The 18,344-nt window shown below is 33.9% G+C and overlaps 1 protein-coding gene and 1 long non-coding RNA gene across 2 annotated transcripts; one reads left to right on the plus strand and one right to left on the minus strand.

Moving 5' to 3' along the window:
• Positions 1-213: 213 nt before the first annotated feature.
• Positions 214-1,075, minus strand: LOC134279629 (uncharacterized). Its single transcript, XR_009994685.1, has 2 exons — positions 957-1,075; positions 214-318 (listed from the first exon to the last, which is right to left on the minus strand). It is a non-coding gene; the product is annotated as an uncharacterized LOC134279629 (long non-coding RNA).
• A 16,242-nt stretch (positions 1,076-17,317) lies between these two features.
• On the plus strand, positions 17,318-18,331 carry LOC134279635 (uncharacterized; the record flags this gene model as incomplete). The annotated part of the gene is made up of 4 exons (XM_062762052.1): positions 17,318-17,420; positions 17,630-17,858; positions 17,979-18,083; positions 18,280-18,331. Coding segments are annotated over exons 1-4 (473 nt in total), but the record flags the coding sequence as incomplete, so codon positions are not given.
• Positions 18,332-18,344: the final 13 nt, after the last annotated feature.

The following is an 18,344-nucleotide window of genomic DNA, read 5'->3' on the forward strand; positions in this document are numbered from 1 at the left end:
TGTTGGGCGATGTATATACAGTAGTCATAAACTGTTGTCCGGAAGAAGTTAACCCATTGGAAGATGTGTTTTTTTCTGTTGCCACCTTTTGAATGTTTGTTGTTCCTGATAAAAAAAATAAAGGTATTACATGTATTTTGACGATGTCTTAACATCAGTGAGAGTTGATAAAAGCAATATGTTTGTACATGCTGAATAAATTAAAATGGAAACCTGTTCCTATTGATGCAAATGTACAACCGTAATACCGATTGCATTCGGACGTAGTGCAATTACACACATAGATACAATCTGGCCCATAATATGGATACAGGCAATCTGTAAAAAAAGAATAAGACTTTGAAAGCACAGATGTTTTACTAGTGGTAAATTCCAGGAGAGGGAGTAATTACTAGTAATTTGTAAATGTGTAACTGCCTTGGGGGCTAGCAGTATACCTGTAGTCATTTGTCATAGTCATCTCTACACACATCAAGTTATTTGATACACAGTGAAATACCCTACATCTCAATGGATTATGTGACATTGCTGCTATCAGGGGTCCTTTTCCCTCCACGAATTATATTTTAAATACAACGATCTTGATAGTTTTCAAACATAAGTGAATAAATACGACACCTTTTGAATAGTTTCAATACACGTAGTTCCGACACATTTTAATTATAAGGAATACTGCATTATCTATGATTTTAGACCCTATAACGGCAAAATTCGCCCTGGTTTGTGAAAGAGAACAGGTAAGTCTTAGTACAATATGGATATGTATGTTCGACTAGTCTACCTTATATGGCAATGTTATTATTTCGCAAAAAGATGTATTCTCTTACCGAAAATAATTGTCTAATCCGATGAGAGAACGACAAAACATCAATATTATTCAATACAGTAATAGATATAATCAATCAACAACCAACAATACATTCATGTATATTGCAGATAATAAAATGAAACTTTACCAACGCATGTTTTTGTCTGGTTGTCCCACGTGTAACCTCTACAGCACATCAATTCTCTGAAAATGCAAAATTAAGCATGGATACGCGGGTACCTGTTAAGTGCGAAACGAAATAGAAACAAAAGGAAACGAACTGAAACGAAACGAAATCTGCCGAAACGAAACGAAATCTACGAAAGCGAAACGAAATCAAGACGAAATGAAACGAAATCAAAACGAAACCTGCCGGAAAGAAACAAAAGTTTCAGAATGTTTATATGGTCTATTTATTTTACTTAATATAAGATTTATATAATTCAAGCACCATAGGCAATTGTTTCGCTTCAAGCTCATACATAGGCGTCGGAAGGAAATTGAATCGTTTTAGACGTCACTGCTCGAGCCTCTTTATTGCAAACCACTCATTTCTTCCTCTAAAACTGCCTTGATGAAAAACATTATAAAAAGGATACACAAGATTCGGGTTAGAGTTACATGTATAATCTGATTGAACAATAAAACCAGACATCTCGGAATGGAATACTAAATACTCTAAGTCTCTGGTTTATCCTATGTTTTACATGTAAGACATTCGCAATACAACAGTACAGTGACTTTATTTCGACCCGTACATAATTGAGCCTTAACATGCATTCTCTGTAAGCACCAAAAAATCTTGGAAACGACATATCTCCGATTTTGATGAAATTTGCACCACAGGTGCACCATGGTACAAAACCAGCAAATATGGTGTTAGAAGTTTCCCACGTGCACCCGGTTGCCATGGAGACGGATCTATTGAATTTGGCCATTTTCGGCCATTTTTGACCAAACAAAAACATGAAAATTGAGGAAATATGAATGCATTTTTATCTTTATGTAATGAACTCAAAAATAAATCTTTGTATCATAAGAAAACATCAACTGTTAAGGAATACAGGGCATATAACCAGTTATTCCAGAATTGATCCCACTCTCAGAAAATGGTTCGGCAAATTAGCATAGTTTCTCAAAATGTGAAAAATGGAAAATTTGGCATTTTTTGAGAAATTAAGGTTAAATAAAAAAAATTGTCTACGGAAATTTTTCAAATCATATGCGTGTCGTCAAACGTCAGTATTAGTAGTGTCCCCTCATGAAAAAATTGGAGTGGGATCTCAATGCTATTTTTAGTACCATGTATCTAAAAATAGACATATTTCGGAAAAATCCAAAAAATGAAAGTTGGGCAGAGTTTAAGATGCCATTGCTAGTTAATTATGAAATATACTGTAAAAGTCAGTGTGCTAATGTCAGAGACTGGAAACCAATAACTTCCATGCATATTATTTTCAGGGATTTCCGTTTTCTATTTATAGCTTCAAATGCCTAAATATAGACATGTCTCATAAAATGATGAAAAATGTCAATTTTTCCTCATTTTGAAGCTCCACTGAATCATAAATAATAAAAATATGGATCTCTCCAATATTTCATCAATAAGAACAAGGAATAGTATAATATCTCACAAATAATTGAGGACAGGCTCTCATCTCTATAAATAGTACAAATGTCTAAAAATAGACACATATGAAATTAACTGTTTAATGTTGATTTTCCACTAATTCTCAAATTAGAGATGGAAAATTTACCGACTTACTGTCATTAAATGTAACTGATATTATGTGACTGACAAGAACAAAGGAACATTCAATGGAATGCAGCGTGATAAGCAGAGGATTCCATTTCTATTTATAGTAACACATGTTTAAAAATAGACGTAATGCAAAATATCGGGATAATGTCGTTTTTTGTAATTTTTAAAAAAAATTTTGGATGAATAATTGCTGACTATCTGTTTTTAATTGCTATTGGCATATGGTGACCAACAAGTAAAAGAAAGCTTTATATGAAATACAGAATGAGAAGCAGGGGTTTCCATTTCTATTTATAGTAACACGTGTTTAAAAATAGACGTACTGCAAAATATCAGAAAAATGTAGTTTTTTTGTACTTTCTTCTCAAATTTTGGATGAACAATTGCAGACTATATGTTTTTGACTGCTAATTGGCATATGGTGACCAACAAGTGAAAGAAAGCATATACAAAATACAGGTTTCCATTTCTATTTATAGTAACACATGTTTTAAAAATAGACGTGATGCAAAATATCGGAAAAATGTCATTTTTGTACTTTTTTCTAAATTTTTGGATGAATAATTGCTGACTGTCTGTTTTTAACTGCTATTGGCATATGGTGACCAACAAGTAAAAGAAAGCCTTATATCAAATACAGAATGAGAAGCAGAGGTTTCCATTTCTATCTATAGTAACATGAGTTTAGAAATAGACATACTGTAAACTATCGGAAAAATGTAGTTTTTTGTACATTTTGGATGAGCAATTGCAGACAATATGTTTTTACTGCTATTGACATTCAGTGACCAACAAGTAAAAGAAAGCATATACGAAATACAGAATGAGAAGCAGAGGTTTCTATTTCTATTTATAGTAACACATGTTTGAAAATAGACATGCTGCAAATTCTCGAGAAAATGTAGACTTTCGCACTTTTTTTCTAACATCAGGGATGGTCAAAGTGCAGACAAATGACATTTATTTGTTATTGACAGAATGTGACTAACGAATGTGAAAAAGCTTTAGCTAAAGTGTACAAGAATAATGTTTATGGGTATTTTTACATTTTTGCCTATAGTAACACATATTTACAAATAGTCAGGAAAATAAAGAATCATTCGTTTTTCTCAAATTAGGGATGTGAAATTTGCAGTCAAACTTTCATTAGCTGTAACTGACATGGCTAATTGTATTCGGCGCGCCAGCGCGTCCACCTCATTCCAATACAAATATCACAAAAGTATGTTCTCTCTGCATTAAAACACTCAAATGACAGCGATTTTCTTTATAAATTAAGCATTATCGTTTATATTCAGGTCGACAGGCCAAGCCCGATTGAAATTTTTTTGTTAGGTGGCTCCAGAAAATTTTCCCTAGGAGGAGGTGGCTCAAGAAAGAAAAAAAAAATGGTACTGAAAGAAGTTCAATTTTGTAACTCTAGAGCTTATTGCCATGAAAATCAAGTCTTTAAAAAGGAGATAAAACTCTAGGGTCATAACAAAATACTGGTGAATTTTTAATTTGTTACATTCATGTCGGAAGCAAACTAAAAGTGAAGAGGAGGGTCCAAACATGAAATCCTATTTCATGTGAGGGGGATTGAACTTCTTTAAGTAACATTTTTTTTAAACACTACCACTTACCCTTATTCGATTACACTGCAAAATGCCCGCTGAAAGGGGGGGTGGGGCTAAATCTACTTCCCATTATTTATTACCTATGTGATGTCTATCTTTGACCCCCCCCCCCCATTCCAACACCTACATGTATGTTTATACGTAAAATTTATGAAAACCAAAACAACAAATATTTTTAAATGCTTTAGTTAAAGTCTAGAGAAATATATACATGCATGTATAGAGAGAGAGAAATCGAAAGTAAGCCAACTCAAAAAATTTGGGAAAATTTCAGATTACTTTTGAACAAATTGTGGTAAGGCATGCATGGATCAAAGGGGATCTGGATCCCTGGAATATTCAACTTTATCATACCCCCCCAACGAAGTTTGGGGGTATATAAGATTCAGCTTGTCCGTCTGTCTAGCTGTCCATCTGTCTGTGCAAAAGTGTCCGATCCATATCTTCCTTAATGAGGAACATTAGAATCTACTACTCCACACAAAGATTGCCCATGATCTAAGTGTGTGTTATGACCTTGACCCAAGGTCATTTGGGGAACTTCAAGGTCACTGGAAGAAAAAAATTTATATTTCGTGTCCGGTCCAGATCTTTCTTATTGATAAACTTGGTAGGTTCCTATTTCACATAAAGATTGCCCATGACCTAAGATTGTGTCATGACCTTGACCCAAGGTTATTTAGGGAAGTTCAAGGTCACTTGAAGAAAAATTTCATAATACGTGTCCAGTCCATATCTTTCTTATGGATAAACTTGGTAGGTTCTCATTTCACACAAAAACTGCCCATGACTTAAGGGTGTGTCATGACCTTGAACCAAGGTCATTTTGGGAAGTTCAAGGTCACTGAAGAAAAATTTCATAATTCGTGTTCACTCCATATCTTTCTTATGGATGAACTTGTTAGGTTCTCATTTCACACAAAGACTGCTCATGACCTAAGAGTGTGTCATGACCTTGATCCAAGGTCATTTGGGGAAGTTCAAGGTCACTTGAAGAAAAATTTCATAATACATGTCCAGTCCATATCTTTCTTATGGATAAACTTGGTAGGTTCTCATTTCACACAAAAACTGCCCATGACTTAAGGGTGTGTCATGACCTTGAACCAAGGTCATTTTGGGAAGTTCAAGGTCACTGAAAAAATTTCATAATTCGCGTTCGCTCCATATCTTTCTTATGGATGAACTTGTTAGGTTCTCATTTCACACAAAGACTGCTCATGACCTAAGAGTGTGTCATGACCTTGACGCAAGGTCATTTGGGGAAGTTCAAGGTCACTTGAAAAAAAAATATTATTTGTGTCTGGTCCATATCTTTTTTATGGCTTAACCTGAACCTACTACTTCACACAAACATTGCTTATTACCTGATTTTCTGTGTTGACTTTGATCCAAGGCCATTAATGCAAGGTCAAGGTCACTGACAGAAAAAGTTTATAATTCATGTCCGGTCCGTATATTTAGTCTGATTTTTTTATTAGGATGTGCCTTCGTTTCATTTATGAAAATATTATGAGCAATTACATTTGCATTAAAAATGTTTTAACATTTCTCTCTTCTCTTAGAGTAAGATCCATTAAATATTCATAATTTAGCACCTCTGAAAAACCCAGCGGGGTATTTAGTCCCGTTTGGACAGTTCTAGTTTTAACTGACATAGTGATTTGAGACACCGGCTCCTAGGGAAAATTTTCTGGATCCACACTAACAAAAAAAATTCAATCGGGCTTGGGCTGTCGACCTGAATATAAATGATACTGCTTAATTTATAAAGAAAATCGCTGTCATTTGAGTGTTTTAATGCAGGGAAAACATACTTTTGTGATATTTGTATTGGAATGAGGTGGACGCGCTGGCGCGCCGAATACAATTAGCCATGTCAGTTACAGCTAATGAAAGTTTGACTGCAAATTTCACATCCCTAATTTGAGAAAAACGAATGATTCTTTATTTTCCTGACTATTTGTAAATATGTGTTACTATAGGCAAAAATGTAAAAATACCCATAAACATTATTCTTATACACTTTAGCTAAAGCTTTTTCACACTCGTTAGTCACAATCTGTCAATAACAAATAAAAGTCATTTGTCTGCACTTTAAACATCCCTGATGTTAGAAAAAAAGTGCGAAAGTCTACATTTTCTCGAGAATTTGCAGCATGTCTATTTTCAAACATGTGGTACTATAAATAGAAATAGAAACCTCTGCTTCACATTCTGTATTTCGTATATGCTTTCTTTTACTTGTTGGTCACCGAATGTCAATAGCAGTAAAAACATATTGTCTGCAATTGCTCATCCAAGATGTGAAAAAAGTACAAAAAACTACATTTTTCCGATAGTTTACAGTATGTCTATTTTTAAACTCATGTTACTATAAATAGAAATGGAAACCTCTGCTTCTCATTCTGTATTTGATATAAGGCTTTCTTTTACTTGTTGTCACCATATGCCAATAGCAGTTAAAAATAGACAGTCAGCAATTTTTCATCCAAAATTTTTGAAAAAAATACAAAAAATGACATTTTTCCGATATTTTGCATCACGCCTATTTTTAAACACATGTTACTATAAATAGAAATGGAAACCTCTGCTTCTCATTCTGTATTTGATATAAGGCTTTCTTGTACTTGTTGGTCAATATATGCTAATAGCAGTTAAATACAGATAGTCAGCAATTATTCATCCAAAAATTTAGAAAAAAGTACAAAAAAACTACATTTTTCCGATATTTTGCATCACGTCTATTTATAAAACATGTGTTACTATAAATAGAAATGTAAACCCCTGCTTCTCATTCTGTATTTCGTATATGCTTTCTTTTACTTGTTGGTCACCATATGCCAATTAGCAATTAAAAACATATAGTCTGCAATTGTTCATCCAAAATGTGAGAAAAAAGTACAAAAAAAACCTACATATTTCTGATATTTTGCAGTACGTCTATTTTCAAACACGTGTTACTATAAATAGAAATGAAAACCCCTGCTTCTCATTCTGTATTTCATATAAGGCTTTCTTTTACTTGTTGGTCACCATATGCCAATAGCAGTTAAAAACAGACAGTCAGCAATTATTCATCCAAAATTTTAGAAAAAAGTACAAAAAACGACATTATCCCGATATTTTGCATTACGTCTATTTTTAAACATGTGTTACTATAAATAGAAATGGAAACCTCTGTTTATCATGCTGCATTCCATTGAATGTTCTTTTGTTCTTGTCAGTCACATAATATCAGTTACAGTTAGTGACAGTAAGTCGGTAAATTTTCCATCTGTAATTTGAGAATTAGTGGAAAATCAACATTAAACAGTTAATTTCATATGTGTCTATTTTTAGACATTTGTACTATTTATAGAGATGAGAGCCTGTCCTCAATAATTTGTGAGATATTATACTATTCCTTGTTCTTATTGATGAAATATTGGAGAGATCCATATTTTTATTATTTATGATTCAGTGGAGCTTCAAAATGAGGAAAAATTGTCATTTTTCATCATTTTATGAGACATGTCTATATTTAGGCATTTGAAGCTATAAATAGAAAACGGAAATCCCTGAAAATAATATGCATGGTAGTTATTGGTGTCCAGTCTCTGACATTAGCACATTGACTTTTACAGTATATTTCATAATTAACTAGCAATGGCATCTTAAACTCTGCCCAACTTTCATTTTTTAGATTTTTCCAAAATATGTCTATTTTTAGATACATGTTACTAAAAATAGCATTGAGATCCCACTCCAATTTTTTCATGAGGGGACACTACTAATACTGACGTTTGACGACACGCATATGATTTGAAAAATTTCCGTAAACAATTTTTTTTATTTAACCTTAGATTTCTCAAAAAATGCCAAATTTTCCATTTTTCACATTTTGAGAAACTATGCTATTTTGCCGAACCGTTTTCTGAGAGTGGGGTCAATTCTGGAATAACTGGTTATATGCCCTGTATTCCTTAACAGTCGATGTTTTCTTATGATACAAAGATTTATATTTGAGTTCACTACATAAAGATAAAAATGCATTCATATTTCCTCAATTTTCATGTTTTTGTTTGGTCAAAAATGGCCGAAAATGGCCAAATTCAATACACCCGTCTCCATGGCAACTGGGTGCACGTGGGAAACTTCTAACACCATATTTGCTGGTTTTGTACCAAACTGCACCTGTGGTGCAAATTTCATCAAAATCGGAGATATGTCGTTTCCAAGCCCTATAATAAATTTTTTGGTGCTCACAGAGAATGCATGTTAACATGTAACACATCAATTTTGATAGATATGTTGTATCTAGATAAATAAGGACTGAAATAAGAGTAAGATATGAAAATTAGAAAATACTGCATATATTGAAACTAGCTATACATTGTACATGCTTAATACGCTCGTGCATATTTGCAGCTGGCAAACATGTAAATACATGTGCATCATTAGACTGAGAAGGGAGCATAATTTATCGGTAATTAAATTTGATACTTAGTATTAGCAAGTGCTTTAACTATATAAATTTTATTTGAAGTAAAAAAAAAGTTCCACATGCAGTTACAAACCAAAACAATTTGAAGTTTTGCTTCGTTTCGTTTCGGCAGGTTTCGTTTTGATTTCGGTTCGTTTCGTCTCAGTTTCGTTTTGTTTCGGTAGGTTTCGTTTCGCTTCGTTAGATTTCATTTCGTTTCGGCAGATTTTGTTTCGTTTGTTTCGTTTCGTTTCTATTTCGTTTTGCACACTACAGGTACCCTGGATACGCTAATAAAAAATTCAATTTCAATTGACAATGGTTTTCGAGGACTGAACATTTTCAATGTTTTTTTTTCAAGGCACTACCAGGCTAACAAAAATGGCGCAACAAAATCAAGGATTTTGATTAGGTTACTCTGTCAAGAAAAGCAAAGCTTGCGATTTCGCAATGAAAGGTTATATGATAATTGCGCTGCGATAAAGGCGCATATACTGCAGCCTGCGCAGGAATATGCGGAATTATCCTAAAATGTAAAATATAATATATTTCTCATAGCGGCATAAATTGAATTATCTGTGATAATATTGTTTAATTAATTTATACTGAATGTTTTATGCACGTAAATATTTCACAAAACAGTATGCGCATTAATTCTATGCAGACCATTTTTGGATATAAGACTGCGGAACATTAACTGGCAAAATTGGAAATATACATGTACAGCTTACGTCATTTCTATCTGTTACAATCAGAACATTCAGTGATAGACAATGAAATGGGCGTGTACAATTCGACGCGGACGTGGGGTAAACATCGGATTGAAATTGCATGCAGATCGAAATTCAATTTCAATCCACCTCAGCTACGCTAGAAGGTACATTATTACTGATTGACCCAGAAGACAAATAATTTCAAGTTTGGTACAGTTTGAATTTTTTCTTTTCCAGTGTTTTAAATAAATTAATATTTACGGAACAAATGTAAATTAAATTGTCCAACAGCTTTCAGTGAGAATAAATAAAAAACTCATGCACTCTTATAATCCTAGAAATAAAATATATTGTCATGATGTTAAGCCATGACCTGACTCGACAATTCCCCCCCCCCCCTTCTTAAATCAAATATCTCCTAAAAAATAATCTTTGTCTTCTTTGATCTTTCGCGTTCTTAAAATTATAAGCTAAAACTCATATAAACATGATTAATGTGAACTTCAAACAACATGTATTTGGAAGTTGAAATTAGTTGATTTTTGGATCACACATTCACTCTTTGCTTTGAAAAAAGCTCAGGTGGATTGAAAATGAATTTCGATCTGCAATTTCAATCCGATGTTTTCCCCACGTCTGCGTCGAATTGTACCCGCCCATTTCATTGTCTATCACTGAATGTTTTGATTGTAACAGATAGAAATGACGTAATCTGTATATTTCAAATTTTGCCAGTTAATGTTCCGCGGTCTTATCACCCGTCGACAATTGCAAGCAGCGTTGAATGTTGCTACGCTGGGAGGTGTGGTTACATTGATCGCACACAATGCTATGGATCTACAAAGTGGAATGCCCACTTTGACCTTTCGAATTCATAATCCAAATTTGCTGCATTGAATGCTGCAGCACAAATGCGCTGGGCTGTTGAAACACATAAGAGAACAGGATAATTATACCCGACATTTCATTTTATATTGCTTGACATATTGAACTTCGTTAATTTTTTTTTCATTTGTCATAGACAACGGATTGTTCATTCACCAATGAATGCTATTTTGATTTTATGGTTTGGTTACATTTACATTTAAGGGTATTACTATTACCATAAGTTATACAATACTTTCACATCATACACTTGTTTTAGCATCGTCGGAAACCCACGGGTGATCTCGTCTTTACTTATTACCCGTGGGCAAACTCGCCGAAATATCGCCGTAAAATATGCTAATTTGTTGTTTTAAGTCAACCAATCAGAAAGTTGGAACTCTTCAATTTTGAAAAATACGTTTATTACTTTGCAATTTATGGTAAATATCTAAACGCTCGTTAAAACGTGCGAAGTTTGATTTAAAACAATGAAAATCAATTCATACAGGTCACTGACATTAATATCCGTCAGATATTATAAAGGAGAACCTCTTTCTAACTGCAAAATGCACCGGTGAGTGGATTTATTAGCTGTGTTAACTACGGAATGAGTTTTTCGTGTTTTTGGCAATGCCGAACTTGCATATGTAACGTGAACTGTGATTCGTTGTTACGCATCGCGATTCTGTAATGCGGCCAATCAAATGATCCATGCATATTTAATTACATACGACGATTTTTCGGCCAGTTTGCCCACGGGTGATAAGTAAAGACGAGATCACCCGTGGGTTTCCGACGAATAAGTAAAGACGAGATCACCCGTGGGTTTCCGACGATGTTGTTTTAGTAGTAATTGTGTATCAAATTTAACAAGAGGCCCAGGGGCCACAGCGCTCACCTGAGCACATCAGGCTTGAATTTACTCTACCCCCCCCCCCACCCCCTCCAGGCGTTCATCATTTGAACAAACTAGAATCTACACTACCTGAGGATGATTCCATATGAATATCACTAATTATATCTTTGAAGTACTTGAAAGAAGATTTTAAAAGGTTTCCCTATATATCCCTATGTAAAACTTGGATCGGTCATTTTGGCCCCACCCTAGTCCCGGGGGTTATGATTTGAACAAACATGAATCTACACTAACTGAGGATGCTTCTATATAAAAATGATCAATCATGTCTGCAGGGTTCTTGAGAAAATGATTTTTAAAGATTTTTCCTAAATATTCGTATGTAAAACTTGGCTCGGCCATTTTGGCCCCACCTTTGCCCCGGGGGTCATGATTTGAACAAACTTAAATCTGCTCTACCTGAGGATGATTACACATGAGTTTCATCTTTCCTGGTCCAGTGGTTCTGGAGAAGAAGATGTTTAAAGATTTTTCCAATATTCCTTTGTAAAACTTGGGTCGGCCATTTTGGCCCCACTCTAGCCCCGGGGGTCATGATTTGAGCAAACTTGAATGTACACTACCCGAGGATGCTTCCACATGAGTTTCATCTTTCCTGGCCCAGCGGTTATCGAGAAGAAGTTTTTAAAATATTTTTCCTATATATTCCTATGTAAAACTTGGGTCTGCCATTTTGGCCCCACCCTTGCCCCGGGGGTCATGATTTGAACAAACTTGAATCTACACTACCCGAGGATGCTTCCACATGAGTTTCATCTTTCCTGGCCCAGCGGTTCTGGAGAAGATTTTTTAAAAATGCCATTAATTTTTAACAAATTCATGATTATCTCCCCTTAGAAAAGGGCGTGGCCCTTCATTTGCACAAACTTGAATCCCCTTTACCCAAGGATACTGTGTGCCAAGTTTGGTTAAAATTGGCCCAGTGGTTCTTGAGAAGAAGATGAAAATGTGAAAAGTTTACGACGACAACGACGACAACGACAACGACAACGACAGACAACGGACAAATTTTGATCAGAAAAGCTCACTTGAGCCTTCGGCTCAGGTGAGCTAAAAAGAAATACCTTGAAATTTTTTTGAAGCATTTTACTCGACTTGTGCTAGTTTATCGATCGTTGAATGGTTTACGTCTATGTTATAATCCTGTGTAATCAACCACTTTTAAAAATATAATATACACATATCTCCTCAATGAATTGAAACCGGCTAGGTATCGAACATACTGCTATGGATCAGGTTCCGAGAAAATGTGTTTATATTTTAATCGATATATTTCTTTACATTTGTCGGCATATGATACCAAAAGGAGCAGATATAGTTTTCATAAAATATAAATTATTCTGATCATCTTGAAAAGCCTGTATTTCATAAAGAGGTCGATTAAGATTTTATTTTCATTTCCCTATGAACAAAATTCTTTTATACTAAAATATATTATAACTAATTTGAACATACCCACTACATCTCCCTCTTTCCTCCAGTGTACAAGGCAGACATAAAGAAAATAATATTCCAAAAACATACATGTACATGATTGATTTTCACTGTATAAGCTTGTATTTGTGAGCATAAAATTATATTTTGGGGCAAATTCCTGTTTCCTGTTATGAAGGCTCAGTGAAAATTAATTAAATCTTTTTTTTTCACCAATAGCTCGTTTTTTTTTAATTATTAACTTGAAGTACATGTGTGGAATCCAAGTACATTTTCTATTCAATAACGGTTTATAAATTGTAAATATTAAAGCTTTTATTTGAAATGCTCTGAGTGTGGTGGAAACAATTTTTTTTTAATTTCAAAACCGTTTAGCATTTCATGTATACGTTGTACAAGATCTGAGGCCTGTTCATCTAAGTGAACTTTCACGAACGCTCGCCAAAATTCCTTATACTTTCAACAAAAATATTCGCTAGCGCTCGCTCTGGTGATCAGGCCTTTGTTTTTAAAACGTTACCCATTGATTTTACTACGGCATTGACCCGTAGAAACAATGAATAAATTGTTTAGCAAAATCAATGTTTCAGAAAAGCACTTTCGTTTTCAACAATATACTGCTGCCATTATTCTGCATTTAAACACAACTGAACATTTAAAACAGGTATGGGTTTTTGTTAACAATTTAATTAAGAGAAAATCTGTTTAAATAAACCAAGAAGCAACCAGCTTGTATTTAGTTTTATGGTAAACCATTTCGTACAATTCATAACCAAAGGTTTGAATCTATAAATATTATTTCTTATTTAGTTATAAAAATGTAACTTATCGATTGATGATTCACTTAATGTTATTAATGTTATTGTCATCTCTCACTTGTAGTTTAATGCCACTTGCTAGATTTTATTACGACATGTAATTTCCATCTGTGATATAACTTCCTGTCCATGAACGGTCTGTTTAGTACTATTAGAACTTGACCCGACAAACTCATCATTGAGCAGGGGTGGATCTTTATCGTGCCGACGCTAGTTGTGACAGGAATACTCTGTTCTAAAGTCATCATGCACAAAACAATGTTAATGAAAAGAAAACAGCTTAATGAAAATAAAAATTTTAACAAAATTCGTATATTTCAGCAAGCTTCTTACTGATCATAAACGGGTGCTCATTGTCTAATATTTCTTCAGCGGTTGTTACAAACACCAGAGAAGAATACTTAAATTTCGAATTCGATTCTTCTTTAAAAGTGTTGTTTTTTTACACACACTATTTAGTGCAAGGCAATTATGAGTACCAAATGATATCACTGAGCTGAAAACGGAAACACTTCTAAATTTTAACAAAGATAAAAATATATTAAAATATATCCTGTGCACTCAAAATAGCATGTATTTGTTTGCGAGAATCCACAACGTTTAATATAATCTAGTGTTTCATAATCACAGGCAGAACTTTTATATTTACAGAACCATAATTCAGATCAGAATGAAATTTGGCACACATAAAATCATACACATGTTCTATAAATAGCATATGTAATGGAATATTTTTTCCCGTCTTTGTGACGTCACAATGTGAAAATGACATCATAAGGTAGATCACTTGTGACTAAAAATGGTTGACTCAGTCGTACTCGAGAAGCGAACGGCTGTAAAGTTAAACGTATATTTTGGAAATTCCTTTGTAGAAGCTTATAATAATTTGTATACGGTTTATGAAGAAAAACTACTTTCCAAAAGTATTGTCATTGATTGGATTGATTGCTTAAATAAAGGAAGGGAGATGTTTAAATATGATGTTTGTTCTGTTGCCCAGTAAATGCAAACTGGGAGAGAGACGTGTCTTTCTTTAAGCGATTTGATAAAAAAAGATAGCCAACTTACAATAAAAAGAATAGATGAATATCTGAACAATAATATAATTATCAAATCCCTAAATTATCGTTTTCTTTAGACTTTAAACATATCAGATATGATAAGGTGAGGGCACCCATACGTTATCAACATGAAATATACGACGCTCAAAAGACAGAAGATTTGGGTTTGACGGTCACCATGCTCATTCTGCAAGAGGATTACATTATCCACCCATACGTTCGTTGAGATTAAGACAATTGCTGACAAATGGACTGTTTTTGTTTCAAAAAATAACCTGCATGGTGAGCAATCGGAGTTCCTCGGATGACTCATGCCTCGCACATAACCTCGGACGTCAACGGTGATCTTCCATCTTGCTGATTCAGTCATGTGATCTTATTTGAACTTCATTCAAATATTATACTTTAGAAATCCGAGTTACTTTGATGCACGCCCAAGACTGTGTTCTTGCTTTCAAAGAATACTTACATTTGGTTGTAATTGGCACGAGGATTTACACAAATCAAGAAACCTTTTCTAAGAACTTGAGGCAGAGCGAAATATGAAATGAGTGACAAGGCAGTTTCCGGCGGAGAAATGTAGCGATCTGATGCGTATTCCTCCACCTATCACATCCGAGGTTTGAATGGAGCGTAGCGGAGTCAGCCGAGGATTGCCGATTGCATGGTAAGAGATATGAAAGTCTGAAAAAAATTAAAGCTTCTGTGACAGAAGCTTGTCACATGACCGCAAATATCATGTGATCCGCACATGGGCAGAATGGTTGCAGATGTGCATTAAAATTGGAGAGGACTACGTTGAAACATTTTCAACACTGAAACCCTATATCAATATATTTGTGAGAGTTATTCAATTAGTTCGCGAACTTTTTGATCACCCCTCGTATTAACAAAATAAATATTGATGTAAAACAGACATATAAGTTAGAGCAAATTTTTTTCGGTTGATCAATGTCTCATATTAATAACTTACATACAAAACCCAAATTTTAGATTAATGGAATAATCTTCAGTGGAAAATAAGAATAGGCGATAGTTATTTAAACTACATGTATTTGTTTAATGTTAAACTACAAGTATTTGTTCGATGTTTTAGAGGTTCGTGTTTGCTCTGCTCCTATTTTTGTATTGTTTTATGGACTCTGATATTTAATACTGTCCGTTATCTCCATATCCTTTTTTTAAATAGATATCATGCTACCTAAATTAAGTCCCTCAATTTGAAAAATATGTTCATTAAAGCTTCGTAATTATGTTATTAGTGGTATATTCCCCATGTGTAAAAAAGGAAGAGAATATAAACCATTTTTCCATGTACAAAAGTACAAAATAACTACTGAGAATAATTGTCCACTTAGAAGTATTCGTGATTAGTAGATGTAACGAAAAAACGAATGGTATTCACACTCAAAAGTCCATTTAGCTTAAACAATACAAACAAAATTGGATTAGAGTAAACCTCCAAAGCATCCGATATGGGATCAAGTACCATCTATTGCCAACCGGTCGGACTCGCCCGATGCTCCTTGTCATAATGGGGAAAACGGAGAAGAATCCATCTTATACATGATCATATCTTTTTTGTAGTTCTTTTTGCATGTAAAAAGCTGTTTTTCCTGCGATGTTTTCCTCTTCGATCGATCATGTGTTGTAATCTATATAATAATTCTGGCTAAAGCATTACACTACGTACTTAAAGAATAAGGCTCTGTCTAGTATTTTGGTTTCATGTGATCAATCGAGTAGCTTGATTGATTATTTGCATAAACGATGAATAAAATTATCATGATTGCCAACCGATTGATCATTGTCATGAAACCAGGAATCTGACATACCCGGTGCACCAAAAGGAAAATTCTTGACCTTATCCGACGTTAAAAACTTAAAACAAGTACTTTTTCTCAACAAAGTCACCGTTTAATTAACTCAGTATATTTCTCATGCCCTTTTAACCAGTCATAAAAATGTGCACAAAATGTTCAGTTTTCATACGTGAAAACATATTTAATCTGACTCATATCCTGCAATCATCGAACCTCTGTTCGCGTAAAAACGATTTTATTTTAGGAAATACGGCACGTAACTTTAAGAAATTCATTGTGTACAGTACTGCAATCTCGGAATGATGGTTTTCCTTCACGATTGTCATCTTGTAAACTGTTCCTTCTGTCCGAAAATATTACATGCCATTTAAATACTAATGAACAGCTTCTTTAATTATGTTTTTGCGATTGTTTACAGAATGTATTGGTCTCTGTGGGTGTTTTTTTTCTGATGTATACTCATAATTTTTTCACTGCCCACTGCTCCACCTATGCCGAAAACGTCCCTTTTTGACGAATTCCAATCCTGTCTTAATGTTCTAACTTTGATTGCTCGGCCATTTTGAAACTTTGAAAGTTCAGATTTTGCAAGTTTGATGTGCTAACTTCTGTCAACCTCATAATGTTAAAGTCAGGAAGATTTCCGCAGAATTTTATAAGATACTAAATTAAATGTAATCTATAAAAATAATAAGTAATTTTTAATTAAAATTTTGCGGTGCTCTAGGTCTCCATTCTTAGTCTAATTAAGAAGCCACAATTGTAATTAAACATTTGAATTTGAATAAAATTTTTCATTTTTCAATTCACATTAAGTAAAGTATTAGAAATATGATAATAGATTAATATCAATGACTCAATTTTTATTTAATTTTTAGCTTGTCCACGAACTTTACGGACAACCCTCGTATGTTAATAATAAATATCAATGACACCATCTTTCTTTAAATTTGAGCTTGTCCACGAACTTTACGGGCAGCCCTCGTACATGTAATCTTTATCAAGAATAATTGAAGATATTTTTTATATTTAAGGTATTGACGTAAAATGGCCTGTAGGAAACGAAATCAATCTTCACCAAGCCTGAGAACTTCCAAGTGCTTCATAACAGTATTCCTGGCGTTTTCTTTGATGGTAGGAATTAAAAAAAAGAAATATTCTATAATTTGGGAGAGCATTGTTTTTATTTTTCTTTCTAATGCAAGTTTTTCGGTGAAACTCTGCATAATTATATGTTTGACAAGCACTAAAAGAATTAAATGTTAGAGATAGTTTACAAATATCATTTCTTCTTTCGAATAGTTTGAGAGAAATCTAATGTCTAACCCTTTATATTGTTTTAGATTTTTTGTTCTTGTTACGATGAGGAGTTTTGCAGTGAATCACGCGCTACAATGGAAGAAGTGCAGACATGCCCTTATAGCAAATCGATGTGGGATACAGAAGCAGTGAAGAAAAACTGTTCATCCTTTTCACATAAATGTTCCAGTGCACTTTTCTACCACTGTCTAATAAATCCTTGGCAAAACAAAACCATTAAAGTTTGTGCACCGCGTACAAGGATAGGCTTTGGTATGTACATGTTCTATTATTTTTTCCTCTCTGGCTTTGCATTATTAATTCCTGAAAACGCATTGTGTATTATTATCAAAAAAAAGAAAGACGCCGATGATTGTCTTTAATGTTTTGAAGGAGTATGCGCTGAGTATAATGCAGTAGGAGGAAGGATACAGGATTCATACCCAAACAAGTGTTCTGCTTGTAAAAACAACTACTGGTCAACCGATGCATATAAATGTAATGTATATTAAGAGTGTATCCTAGTATTAATTTAAATCTATTGCCCTTTTCTATTTAACTCGATATGGATAAATGAAATGATACACACATATCGTCGAATTAAGAACACGAACACTGTAATCTTTAATGTGTAGTTCTTTTAAAACCAGTTATAGATCTTGTTTTGTAATATACATGAACTTGTGTATTTTAGATACTGAATGTTATGAAGCTGTATACCGTCGTCGTACCAAGAATGTTAGCAGGTAAATGTTATCA

The sequence above is a fragment of the Saccostrea cucullata genome, unplaced genomic scaffold (genome assembly GCF_032062105.1).
Source record: "Saccostrea cucullata isolate Sc308-1 unplaced genomic scaffold, CSIRO_AGI_Scuc_v1 ctg1744, whole genome shotgun sequence".
In the NCBI taxonomy this organism is placed as follows: Eukaryota; Metazoa; Mollusca; class Bivalvia; order Ostreida; family Ostreidae; genus Saccostrea; species Saccostrea cuccullata.